This window comes from Lissotriton helveticus, chromosome 3_1 (genome assembly GCF_964261635.1).
Source record: "Lissotriton helveticus chromosome 3_1, aLisHel1.1, whole genome shotgun sequence".
Classification (NCBI taxonomy): Eukaryota; Metazoa; Chordata; class Amphibia; order Caudata; family Salamandridae; genus Lissotriton; species Lissotriton helveticus.
The window spans coordinates 378869245-378881788 of record NC_136061.1 but is presented as its reverse complement, the minus strand read 5'-3'; the positions used below and the strand labels follow the sequence as shown (position 1 = coordinate 378881788).

General features: G+C 43.3%; 1 protein-coding gene across 1 annotated transcript in view; it reads right to left on the bottom strand.

Moving 5' to 3' along the window:
- Window positions 1–6418: 6418 nt before the first annotated feature.
- UNC119 (unc-119 lipid binding chaperone) overlaps window positions 6419–12544 on the bottom strand; it is a 403376-nt gene continuing 397250 nt past the window's right edge. Inside the window, exon 5 of the mRNA XM_078680113.1 lies at window positions 6419–8187. Coding sequence (XP_078536239.1) covers window positions 8075–8187 — 113 coding nt within the window. The 3' untranslated portion in view covers window positions 6419–8074. The remainder of the gene's footprint in view (window positions 8188–12544) is intronic.

Sequence of the window (12544 nt, the reverse complement as noted above, 5' to 3'; positions counted from 1 at the left end):
TGACCCCGTGGACACCTAAAAGTCATATCTTATAAAAAACATCAGAGCTACAAAAGATATCCGTCAACTTTGAAACTCTGGAGAATGGGGATGCATTGAAGTTAGGCCTAGTGAGCACCTACAAGCTCAACGGGCACCTGTAATTTAGGACCCAGAGCATAGACCTTGCAGGATCTCAAAGACATGTCTGTAGCACCTCGGAGTCAGCTCCATTAAGGTCTCGCTTCAAAGAACTGCGCTAACAGGAATACCATTTACTAAATCTGTAAATCAATTTGTGAGAAGAGAAATAAGTACCCAGTCTTTTACACCAAGAAGGGTAAATAAAATAATTGAAAAATATGCTCACTTTGAGAGACAGTTGGGATGAAAGAACTGGGGTGACATTTGTATAAACATACACTTTTGCATATTGCTTTGCTTTCTTCTAGCTCTCATCTCTTGCAAGTGTCTGCTCTATAAGTTCTGGCTCTAGAATGATGAGTAGTTGGGAGTTATCTGCCTGGAATGTAGGCTGGTACTGAGCTGTTCTCCAATCAAACATTTGGAAAACCCACTTGGACTGAATATTGGATTTTAACATGGCAACGAGGAAAGAGGTACTTTCTTCCACTTTACTTTAACCACCCCAGGAGTAATGCCGTCTTCTTGGATTATTCCTGAACTCATTAAGTATGTCCTTATAAACCATTTTGTTGATTTCACAGTTTTCTGATTTATTCATTGAAGAATTAGGCAAATTGGAGTGTTATACTCACTGCATTAAACTTAAACGAGAGGCACTACCAGTTAAACAAAAGGCTCAGAAGGGTACCAATTAACGTGAGGGATGAATTGAAGCACATACTGAATGAAATGCTGTGTGGGGGGTGGTCATTGAAAAGGTTGAATCCTCTGGGTGGGTGTCGCCCACAGTGTTGGCACTCAAGGCTGATAAGTCTTTGAGGTTATGTATTTATCTCAGATCACCCAGTGCTGGCATGGTGGTTGACTCCCATCCATTGCCAAATATCAACAAAGTAGTGAGCATGTTGGAGAGTGCAACAATATTTTCCATACTCGATCTATGGTCAACCTATCATCAAATCGATCGTGTTGGCTAAGGATTCTAAGTGTACAACTACATTTATCACTCCACAGGTTTTAGTTCCGTTCAGGAGGATGCCGTTTAACCTTACCTCAGCGGTATCTGTGTTCCAAAGGGCAATACCAAATATTCAAAAGCATGTATTGCTTCATTGCTTCCAAGATGACATTTTGATTTTCTCTAAAAATAGGAAGGAACACTTAGAGCATGTAAAGGAAGTATGTAAGCTGTTGAGGAAGCATGGCTTGACATTGAAAGAAAGTAAATGCAAGTTTTTCCGTGAGACAGTATCTGGGACATACTTTGTCAAAGGAAGGGGTAGTGCCCAAGAAATCGTTAGTGGATGCCATTATCAATGCTCCCCCACCTGATAACAAAGAGAAACTACTTTCTTTTGCATGCGTTTGCAAATATTATAGTAAATTGATTAGAGATTTCGCCACAGAAATGGAACCATTGAGGAGACTGACCAGGAGAAATGTTGAATTTATATAGTCAGAAAAAAAGCAGCAAGCATTTGACTTAATTCAAATCAAAGATTGTGAGAGCACCAATTTTGAAACCTTTTTGTGCAAACAAAGAATGCATTATTACAGTAGATGCTAGTTTGTATGGTGTGGGAAGAGTGTTTGCACAGAAGTGTGGCTGTCAGGAGTGGAATGTGGCATTTGCTTCTCGCTCCCTAAGTGATACCGAGAGACGATATGCAGTGATAAAGAAGGAATTGTTAGCATGTGTGTGGGACATGAGACATTTCCATAATTATGTTTGGGGCTCTTACTTCCCCTTTACCAACATATCAAAAGCCTCTTGTGGGACTATGGTCTCAGGGTTGTGGGTGCACAGTTACGGCACACATTGCAAGATTAATGTCTGCACTCCAGGAATATAATTTCAAAGTTGAACATGTACCTGGAAAAAACAATGTCACCGCAGGCTGTTTATCTAGATTACTGTGTGGGGAAAAAGAAAATGTTGAAGAAGCGAGTGATACAGAGGTGGTAGTCAGCATTACTGATGTGATGGCTGGAGAATTCGAAGGCGTGAATGAGGAGATGCGGAAAGATGCTGGGGAAGGCGATTCCTTTTACCAAGGCGATGTGAAGAATGTAAAGGAAAGGAGGCCTAAGAAGAAAGAAATCTCAGCTAAATTATTTCAATTTTAGAAGATTTCAGGAGACCTGAAGGTAGAAGGTTGTTGAAGGAAGGGAAGTATATACCAACTGGTGATTTGCAGGATTGCATATTGTCCTTAGCCCATGACGGACATTTGGGAATTTCATCTACGAAAAGGTCGAGAAGAACTACACTTTGGTTGCCAGGTCCTGACATTGTAGAGCAGGGGTCTTCAAACTGTGGGGCGCGACCCCCAGGGGGGCCGTGGAGCGATGCAAAGGGAGTCGCGCCTTCACAGTGATACTTCTTCCCAGGCCCAAGGGCTTCAGCCCCCCTCCTCCCTCGTCGTGTCTCTCAGCCCGGCTGCTGCTGCAGTGTAAATCGAGCTGTGGGCTGGGCAGTGTCTGGAGTCATCTCCAACACGCCCGAGTTGTTCACAGGTCTTTAAAGACCATTTGCATATTTACATGCCTTTGTAAACTGATTACAGAGGCTTAGTTTTTTTCCTGGTTTCAGTACCCCCTGGGCCCCCACTGTGCCTGTTTCTTACATTCGTATTTTACAATTACTGCTGTAGTGTGAAAATTTATTTAATGAAAATATAAAGTAGGATTTGCCAAAAGAAAAATGCCTGTCTGTTTTGTTTAAAGAGCCTGCAAAGATCTCCTCTTGACACTAAATAGACTTTTAAATACAAAAGTATCTATACATTAGTTATGTGACTTTTCTGTCTTTTTTCTCTTTGTCAGTCAGGGATCATTGAGGTAGCCCTAGAACACAATTAAAAGTGCTTTGCATTTATATTTGTTGTTCGAAGTATGCACAGATAAGTGCTTAAAATACAGCTTTAGGTGTCTGCTTATTTTTGTACCGACTGGGCCATCAAAATAATCTGCTAGCAACCCTAACCATAGGACTGTACGTTTGTTGCAGGATCAGCACATTATTTATTTCCTCCTCCCTCGATCCCAGATTAATGCCGCAGTAGTTTAACTTCGATCTTAAACCCTACGCCGCCGTCAAGAACATGCTGAGTTACTTCAAGTGTATGGAAATGCACTCTGCATTCAGACAACTCGCTTCTCATTCTCGCCCTTCACTTAACTCGCTCCTCATTCTCGGCCTCCACTTTCACCTTCACCGTGCACTCACACTGATCACCATGCATTCACACCATTCACCCTGCACTCACAGTAATCACAATGCACTCACACTGATCACCATGCACCCACACCATTCACCTGCTCACCCTGCACTCACAGTGATCACTCTGCACTCACAATGCACTTGCGCTGTTCACCCTATATCTCACCCTGCAGTCACACGAGTTCACTACTCATCCTGCACTCATGTGACACTTCACTCACCTGACCCACTCACTGCTCAATAAGCAACTCACTCAAACAAGCCCATCAGTAATCATACATTCGTTCGTCCTATTCTGAACTTGCATCCGCAACCAAATTCATACGCCACCTCACTCACCCTGCAGTCACTTCTCTTACCCTACTCTCGCACTGTTGCATCGCTCACCGTGCACTCACATGAGCACTCTTGTCACCCACACAGTGTGCAGAGGGTTAATGTGCCTGCTACAAGAAACATGTACCATGCATATCACAGAACTGAGTGTGAGTAAACTATGAGTAGCGCTATAAAAAAATGAAATGTTTGTCAGAAAGGTGCTACAGAGAGATGATGTGCATTGTTAAAGTGAGAGGTTGAATGGGGAGAGTTCAGATGTTGTAAAAAGGGGTGAAAGAAAATGGCCTGCAAAGTGAGAGAAGGATCCAGGGTTAGGAGAGGAGAGAGGGATGCAAGGGAGGGGGTGAGAGAAAAGCTGCATGGGCAAACTGCTTAACTGTGCACAAAACCGCCAGGTTTTTAAGGGACCCCTGCCTCTCCTGGCCAGGGCCAGGTGAGCTAATGTGGCAGCACGTATTCCTGGGGAGTGGAAGGCCCTTCTCAAAGGTTGACTAGAAATCTTTCTGATGTTAATTGCTGTATTTTGGTTATAAACGGGTACTGATGGGGTGAAATCTTTCCTCAGTGTTACTGTGTGTAAAAAATTTCAAAATAATGAAGTAATGCTATCCCAAAATACGCAGCATCACATAACATCACTTACATTTTCTTCCCACACAATTTAGTCAAGCCTGTCGCGTAATTTGGTCCTCACTTGCCTCATAATTCTAGTAGCCCTGCGTACAGGTTTAGAAATTTTTGTCAGGAGGGGGTCCTTACGCCTCAAAATGTTGACAGGGGGGGTCTCGGAATCCAAAAGTTTGAAGACCTCTGGTGTAGAGGATAGAGTTGACTGGGAGTGTGAAGTAGATGCTGATAGTGAAGAGATTCTCACAGTGAGACTGACTCCATTGTGTCCTGTGGAGTGGCCTACTTTTCTGTGGCAGAAGGTAGGCTTTGACATTTCAGTACCTTTCAACTCTTTCCCGTACGAGTGTAGGTTAGGCATGGTTTTAGTGGACTATCACTCAAAATGGCCCAAAGTGAAATTTGTTTACCAAGTTACCACTGCAGCGGTGATTGAGTTTTCAAAGAGCTATTTGCTTGGGAGGGCTGTCCTGAAGTCTTTATCACTGATGATGGTGTGCAGTTGAGGTCACATGAGATGGAAAGTTTTCTTAGTTATTGTAACATTTGCCATGTCACCACCGCTTAATACAAACCTCAGGGTAATGTTCAAGTGGAAAGGTTTAACCATTAGTTGAAGGAGAGCATTTTGTGGGCACGTGGGTTTGGAAGGGAATGGGAAGACAAACTGAGGGGAAAGTTGTGGTCATACCGTATCACTCCGCGTACCACCACAGAAGTTAGTCCGTTTAAACTGCTTAAAGGGAGAGACCCAATCTCTAAGTTGTGTCCATGGTTGTTTAGGAGAAAGCAGATGGGAAAGGAAGATGTTAGGGTGAAGGAGGAGGTAGAGTGGAAGAGAAACAGGAGAAGGTCAAGTGGGCATATGATGCCAAATGGAAAGTCAACAAACCTGGATTGGTGGTAGGAGATTGGATCTGTATGCCTTGGGCTTTGGCCAAAGGTGGTCCAAGATTTGCTGAGGAGAGCAGTCAAGGTCAACAGGAACAGTGTGGCGACTCAAGATGGTAGAGTTGGCAATGTCAGACGAGTGGCTAAATGTGAGTGTGACATTGGAAAGGCTCTGCATGGCATTTAAGGAGGAATGGACCCGTTTGTAAGTTTTGCTTCAAGGGTCCAGCAAACCAAATGACACAAGAAGCCTCCGTGTACATTTGTAGATTTTGTGTGGGGTTTTGTTTTTTTCTCTGGTGTCCCTAGTTGGGTACGTGTGGACCTTTTTGTTCCTTTTTCTGTTAGATGCGCAGTCCTTGTGTGATTGTTTTGTTCATTTGTATAAGGGAATATATGTGTAATATATATATATATATATATCTTCCCAACCCGTTATTCACCAGCCGTTTCTCCTGTTACGGGTGCTTCCTCGGTGCGCGGTGAGACGCGCAATTAAATTCCAAACACTGGTCCTCTGTTTGACGAACCACTTCAATCGAGTGCACACAAAAGCCATCCAAGAGGGTTAAGGCAATATTAAAAATGTATTACACGCTTCTGCAGCGAGTTGACAAACGCGTTCAAGCATTTCCACCTTCGTCAGTGCAATAAAACGTTTGGAAAATATACTTGGGCTCTGAATATTGGGTTTTAACAACAGGGATAGCGGAGATTGGCTACCAAACACCTGGCATCTTTAAAAGTAAACAAAATAGGCAACTCTGCTGTAAAAGAGAAGTTTGTGTCTTGCAAGCAGGCAGTGTTATTCCCTATAATGTAGAGGAACTGAGTCCATATATTCTGGCAATAAAAGGCTACAAAATCTCGAACGAGCTGCTCTGCTTCAGCAAATCATCGTTAGAACTTGGTGTCACCTTGCAAGGGAGTCTTTTATGGTCTACTATATCAAAATGCAATTTCTACTACAATGAGGGCCCAGTCAGTGTATGCATGATTTTGCCAGACCCTGCCATCTTTGTTGACGTCTTGTTAAACGTAGCTACTAGAGAGGCCATGCAGAAAGAAAGAAAACGCATCCTATAGCATAAAACGCACCCTGAAAGGTGTGAAGGACTAAAAATATCCAAGGATGGTCCAATTGTAAATCATTCTCAATACTTCTTTGTATAAAGACTCAACATCTGAATCTTCTAATTAAACCACCCGACATGGAGTCATGTGATGTGCTTTTATTAGGCATATTTTCAAGAGACCCGCAAGTTTTTAGAGCTTTGCAAATACTGCATATATACTCACAACTGAAATAAAACAGTAAGGCTGAAGATAGTGCAGGTGCGCTTAAATCTCATTATCAAATTGAGTTTAAAAAAATACCCATCTCCTATGCTCCTGTCCAATGTTTTTTCCAGCTACTTCATCCACTTTCGCCAGCTCACTCACACAAGTACAAGCAGAGGAACTGAATTGAAAATGCCAAAAGGTGTTCTTCGAGGTATGCGTGTCCTAATTATTGGAACTGGCATGAAAATGGTAGGAATCAGTTGAAAGCATAGCAAAGATTCTTTTCCCTACAAAGTTAGTGTTGTGAAATTGTTAAAAACGTCACAGCTAATATTTGAAGATAATAAATGGACTACTGCCTTCTTGTTGGTTACTGTATAAAAAAAGAAAAATGGGTTTAGGAGCCTTTTCTTTAACTGGAGTGCTGGATTTAATGTTGAAATTTCCATGGACAGGTACTCTTAGATTGGCACTAATGAGATATTGCTGTGACGTTAAATAGTTTGTGGAGACACGTTCTCGATTTCAGTAGCAGGAATTGAAAAGCATATGTGAACAAGGGAAGTTACTGCTCGAGTGCTCAATTTGTTGATAGAGGTTCTTTACAACCTGCTGAAGGTCAGTACATAAAGTATGGTTCTGGGATGAGAATTGCAGAATAGGGAAGGGCAACTGATCTTTAGGCTCCCAAGCGTGTGATGTAGCAACTTACACCTCAAATTGCTTTACGACAATATCAGTTAGCAACTCACCATTGCTTAGCATACCCATGCAAAATGAACATACCTTGGTTACCGGAAGTTGATCCCTTTAATACACAGCTTTAGTGTATGCTACTATACATGGTTAAAAATAATGGTAAGGTTAGAGCTAAAGTCTGGGAGAAGATATAGTAAATGATATGAAACACAGATTCTTCCTTGGGGCAAAAAACAGAGGACACAAGTCAAGGAATAGACGTTTGCTTGCAAAAACACGCTTCACACACTCGAGTATGAATTGGGAACAGCTAGGGCAAGACAGTAATTCAGTAAAACTTTGCACTTTACTTTGCTTCAAACAATGAAATACATATGACGATACATTCTGGACACCAATTTGTCTAAAAAGGATGCCAAGCCTGAGGAATGCATGTTTTGGGTTACTAAATGGCACAAAAAGACTAACAAGCTCTTGTCTCTTGAGATGAATGTGCCCATTGTCCCAAAGTTCTCTCGTTCCTCTTATGCCACCGCTGTGAAAGGTCACATATACTCGATACGAGACTACCGATTTGTAACTTTCGTCCTCAATCCAACATATATTTGATGCCATATTGTTGCTGCGTTGCTCCAAATGGCTTCCAGGGAGTGGAGAAGTGCTCGATTGCAGTTTCTGCACAATTCTTGTGCTACGAGGCTCAGGATAAGGGAACTGGAAGGAGCCCTGCACTACCATGAAATCCCTACTGAAAATTAGTCCCAGGTCCGTGACTCTGTGTTCCCAGGAATGAAGTCAGCTGGATAAAGGAGACAGAGTCCATAACAGAATCTCTACAAGGAAGGAGATGCCAGTGCCTTCTTTTCTTCCATCCTTGTGCACCCCTCACGGTCCACCGCTGTAGGAATAATCTGCCTTGTTGTGCATCACCAGCTTGTTGTCTACAAAGTAGAAACTGTCCGACTGTGTTTCATAAGGGTGCACGATCATCTCTCGAACTGCAAGCAAAAAGAACAGAAATTGAATAATCGTCTACTAATCATCAAAGACTTAAGGTACATATTCGAAAGGCAATCAGAGAAAGGGAAAGCAGAAAAGATTCTGGAGGCATGTTTTAGAGCACCAATGACAATACACGCAGAGAGGCACATGGGAATGCTGCCTTTCTGATAAAGCTCAAGGCACTTTCACTTTCAGTTACTAAGGGGATGGGGACAAGAAGATACTACTTGTTCAATTGCTAATCAATGTAGGTATATGTACATACTACATTTACTACCAGAATATTGATGCTGGCAAGTCCATAGTATATACTGTTGGTCTACACAATTTTAACATGTGAAGCAGTAAGCGTGACTACGAAAAGTCATAACTGCCTTGGACTGGTGGGAGCAAAGGGTAAAGTGCAGGTACGGTGACTTAGGTGAAGGTATGGAACAATCGGAGAGCAAGAGCAAAAAAAGGTCAGACAAATAAGTAATATAATAATTATGTGGAGGGAGGCCAGGAATCCATTAGACGCAAAGGTCTAAACATTAGATGAAAGCATGAAAGAGGGTTCCCAGTAAATCCGTATGGTAAAGCAGTCAGACAATTATAATGCAGTGTCTTAGAACATCAGAAAACAAGCATTTACAATGCAATAGGTCTCGCCTTCGCAAAAGTTAGAGCTATTGGCATTGTAAATGACAAACTTATTATTTATGTGCTAGTTTTGAAAACAGATAAATAAATGGCAGTCATTTACAGTGCCAATAGCTTAATCTCTCGCAAATGCAAGACGTATTGCATTTGCAATGCAATAGGTCTCGTATTTACACAAGTTTGAGCTATTGACATTGCAAATAACAATGCGTTTTATTTAGATTTCAAAAACCAAAACATAAATACAAGGTATCCCACACTGCTGTCCCTCTTACACACACTGTTGTCACACACACACACTGCTGTCACACACACACTGCTGTCTATCTCACACCATGCTCTCCCTAGAACACACACTGCTGTCTCTCGCACACACACTGCTGTCTCACACACACTGCTGCTTCTCACACACACACTGCTGTCTTTCTTACACACAATGCTGTGCCACACTACTGTCTCTCATACACACTGTTGTCTCTCATACACACTGCAGGTGTGGGTTGTGGGATGTGGGTTTCCAGCTCAAATCTGGAGGATGGGCGCTGCTGCGTTTCAGGAGTATTTTTTTTACCTACTCCCCATGGCATTAGTGGAAGCTTCAGAAGCTTTTGTTTTGGGGGGAGGGATGTTGGGGGTCAGATCTCAGCCCAAAGCCCTGACCCCTCATGACCTTGTGCCCTCATGCCTCGTAAACGCAATTGGTTTATGATTTTGTCCCTTTGTCCCATTGTGAATTGTAGCTGGAAGTTGGCATGCCGGGCAGTAATTTTGTGGCAGTCAATAGATCACTGCAAAAATGCAGCATACAATTGATTCATTTTCTAGTCCGCTGCAGGCAGAAAGCGGATCATGCAAAAACAGATTTTGCACCTGATTCACATTTGCATACTACGGCTAAGAAAAAGAAAATAATTGCCCACTCTAACAGCCACACACAGAGCCACACACAAACACACAGAGCCACACACACACACACACACAAAGTCACACACATACACACCGAGAGCCACACATACACACCGAGAGCCACACATACACACCGAGAGCCACACATACACACCGAGAGCCACACATACACACCGAGAGCCACACATACACACCGAGAGCCACACATACACACCGAGAGCCACACATACACACCGTGAGCCACACACTCACCGAGAGCCACACACACACACCGAGAGCCACACACACACACCGAGAGCCACACACACACACCGAGAGCCACACACACACACACCGAGAGCCACACACACACACACACCGAGAGCCACACACACACACACCGAGAGCCACACACACACACAGAGCCACACACACAGAGCCACACACCCAGAGAGAGCCACACACACACACACACACACAGACACCCCCGCCACAGACACACAGAGCCAGACACACACACATGCAGACACACACACAGCTAACCTTCCAGTGCAGCCCAACACGCTAATCTCCTTTGCTTGGCACATGTTAACGTGTTTTAATGCTCAACTGCTCTTATTCCCCTAAACTTCATCTAACTCACGCCACGCACTTCAAACGCATCTTTCAATGTGGGACCTGTTCATTTCCAAATATATGACTATTGGCCGTTTTAAATTGATGCATATATCCAACTAACAAGGAAAGGAAGCCAAACTATGTCAACATAACGTGTTATTAAGCAGCGTAGGAAATAAAACAAGGTACTTACCTGTAACTGTAGTTCTCCAGTATTGGAAGCTTTCATAGATTCACATACCTGAATCATTTCCCCGTCATCGAGACGGGAGTCTCTGGTATATAAAAAAGCAATGGTTAGCAGTAAGGCTAACTGAAAAAAGGCCTTAGGCCCATTCCCTTTTGCAACCCATAACCTTTGTTATGTAAAAAAGGACCAAACTTTTCCCTTAGCCAATCAGAGCCACTCACCCACTAGAACCCTCCTGAGAGAACCTTCTGCCCCTCAGATTTTTGGGCACTTGTGCTATATTACCTTTCGTGCCAAATCTGAGGTGAGCCTCTCAGGGGAGGAGGGTGGGCGTATGTGAATCTATGAAAGCTTCCAATACTGGAGAACTAAACTTACAGGTAAGTAAATTGTTTTCTTACTCCAGTATTGGAGCTTTCATAGATTCACATACCTGATTCAGAATAGCGAGCAGTAAATTATAGCACATTTTGTTTTTGTTACCTGCTTTTCACCAATAGGCAACACAGGATTCTTTCACACAGTAGTAACTGTATCAAAATACACAGACATATCGCCCATAATTGACATATCCAATATCATACAACAATAAAATGTGCTTTTCTTACCAACCAAAGGAAGGAGGGATGAGAAAGGAGGCTCGCCGTTATTGGAAAAGGTTCCTCAGGACCGCTTGTCCCACTGCTACATCGCTTCTTGCATGTGCATCCAGGCAGTAATGCCTGGTGAAGATATGCGTACTCCTCCAGGTAGCTGCTCTGCAGATGTCCTGAATAGAGACGCCTGAAAATAGAGAAATAGAGCAGTAGAGGTTGATACCGCTCTTGTGGAATGAGCACGAACACGTGCTGGTAATGGCTTCCCCGCCGCCTGATGACAGAATTGAAAGGCATTTGAGATCCAGTGCCCACAGGGAAACCTTTCCTGGGGGCACTAAAAGCCACAAACAATTGTGTAGATTTTCTGAAAGGTATTGTCCTTTGCAAATAAAATTTCAGGCAACGCTGGACATCTAGAGTGTGAAGAGTCCTCTCCGTCGCCGTAGATGGTTGAGGAAAGAATCTTTTCAGCACTAATGGCTCATTTAAGTGGAAATCCGTTGGTTCTTTTGGAATAAACTTGGGATTCGTTCTGAGCACCAATCTGTCTTCCCTGAATTGCAGAAAAGGTTCTTGCGTCGTAAGGGCTTGTATTTCTCCCACCCTTCTGGCTGATGTTGGAGCTATTAGAGCCACCTTCAAGGACAGGAATTTTACATCAGTTTAGTGAATTGGCTTAAATGGTGGTTTCATCAGTTGTGATAAGACAATGTTCAGTTGCCATAGAGGCGGTGGAGGCCTAATGGGTGGATAAACTCGAAACAACCCCTTCATGAATTGTTTCACAATTCTTTCCTCAGCGTGTCCTGATCCAGCTCCCACTCGTGACAGGTGTTTTTTTGCCTGCTGAGGGTGTCCGCTGTCGTGTTTTGATCTCCTGGAAGATGTATGGCCATCAGAGTCACTCCGTGATCTATCGCCATTTCCAAATTTTTTGAGCTTCCTTTGACAGAGAGAGAGATCTTGTGCCCCCCTGTTTGTTTATGTAGTGCATTGCCGTTGTGTTGTCTGTTCGCACTAGAACTGATCTCCCTTTTATTCTTGGCAGGAAGGCCAACAATGCCAATCCTATTGTCCTTAATTCCAATAGGTTTATGTGAAGGTGTTGTTTTTGTTTGTTCCATCAGCCGCTGACTTGTAACTCCTGTAGGACTGCTCCCAATCCTTCGAGAGAAGCGTCCGTGGTAACTACTAACGGAGCTGGTTCGGTCAGGAAGGACAGACCCACCGAGATATTGTTCCTGCGAGTCCACCACTTTACCGCCTGCAACATTGGTTGCGTGACTTTGATTTTGTCCTCGAAGGATCCCTTTGCTTGGCACCACTGAAGGTCTAACTCTTCTTGTAACGGCCGCATTCTCAAACGACATAGGGGAATGAGTGGAATGCATGAAGACATTGTCCCCAGAAGCGATTTGT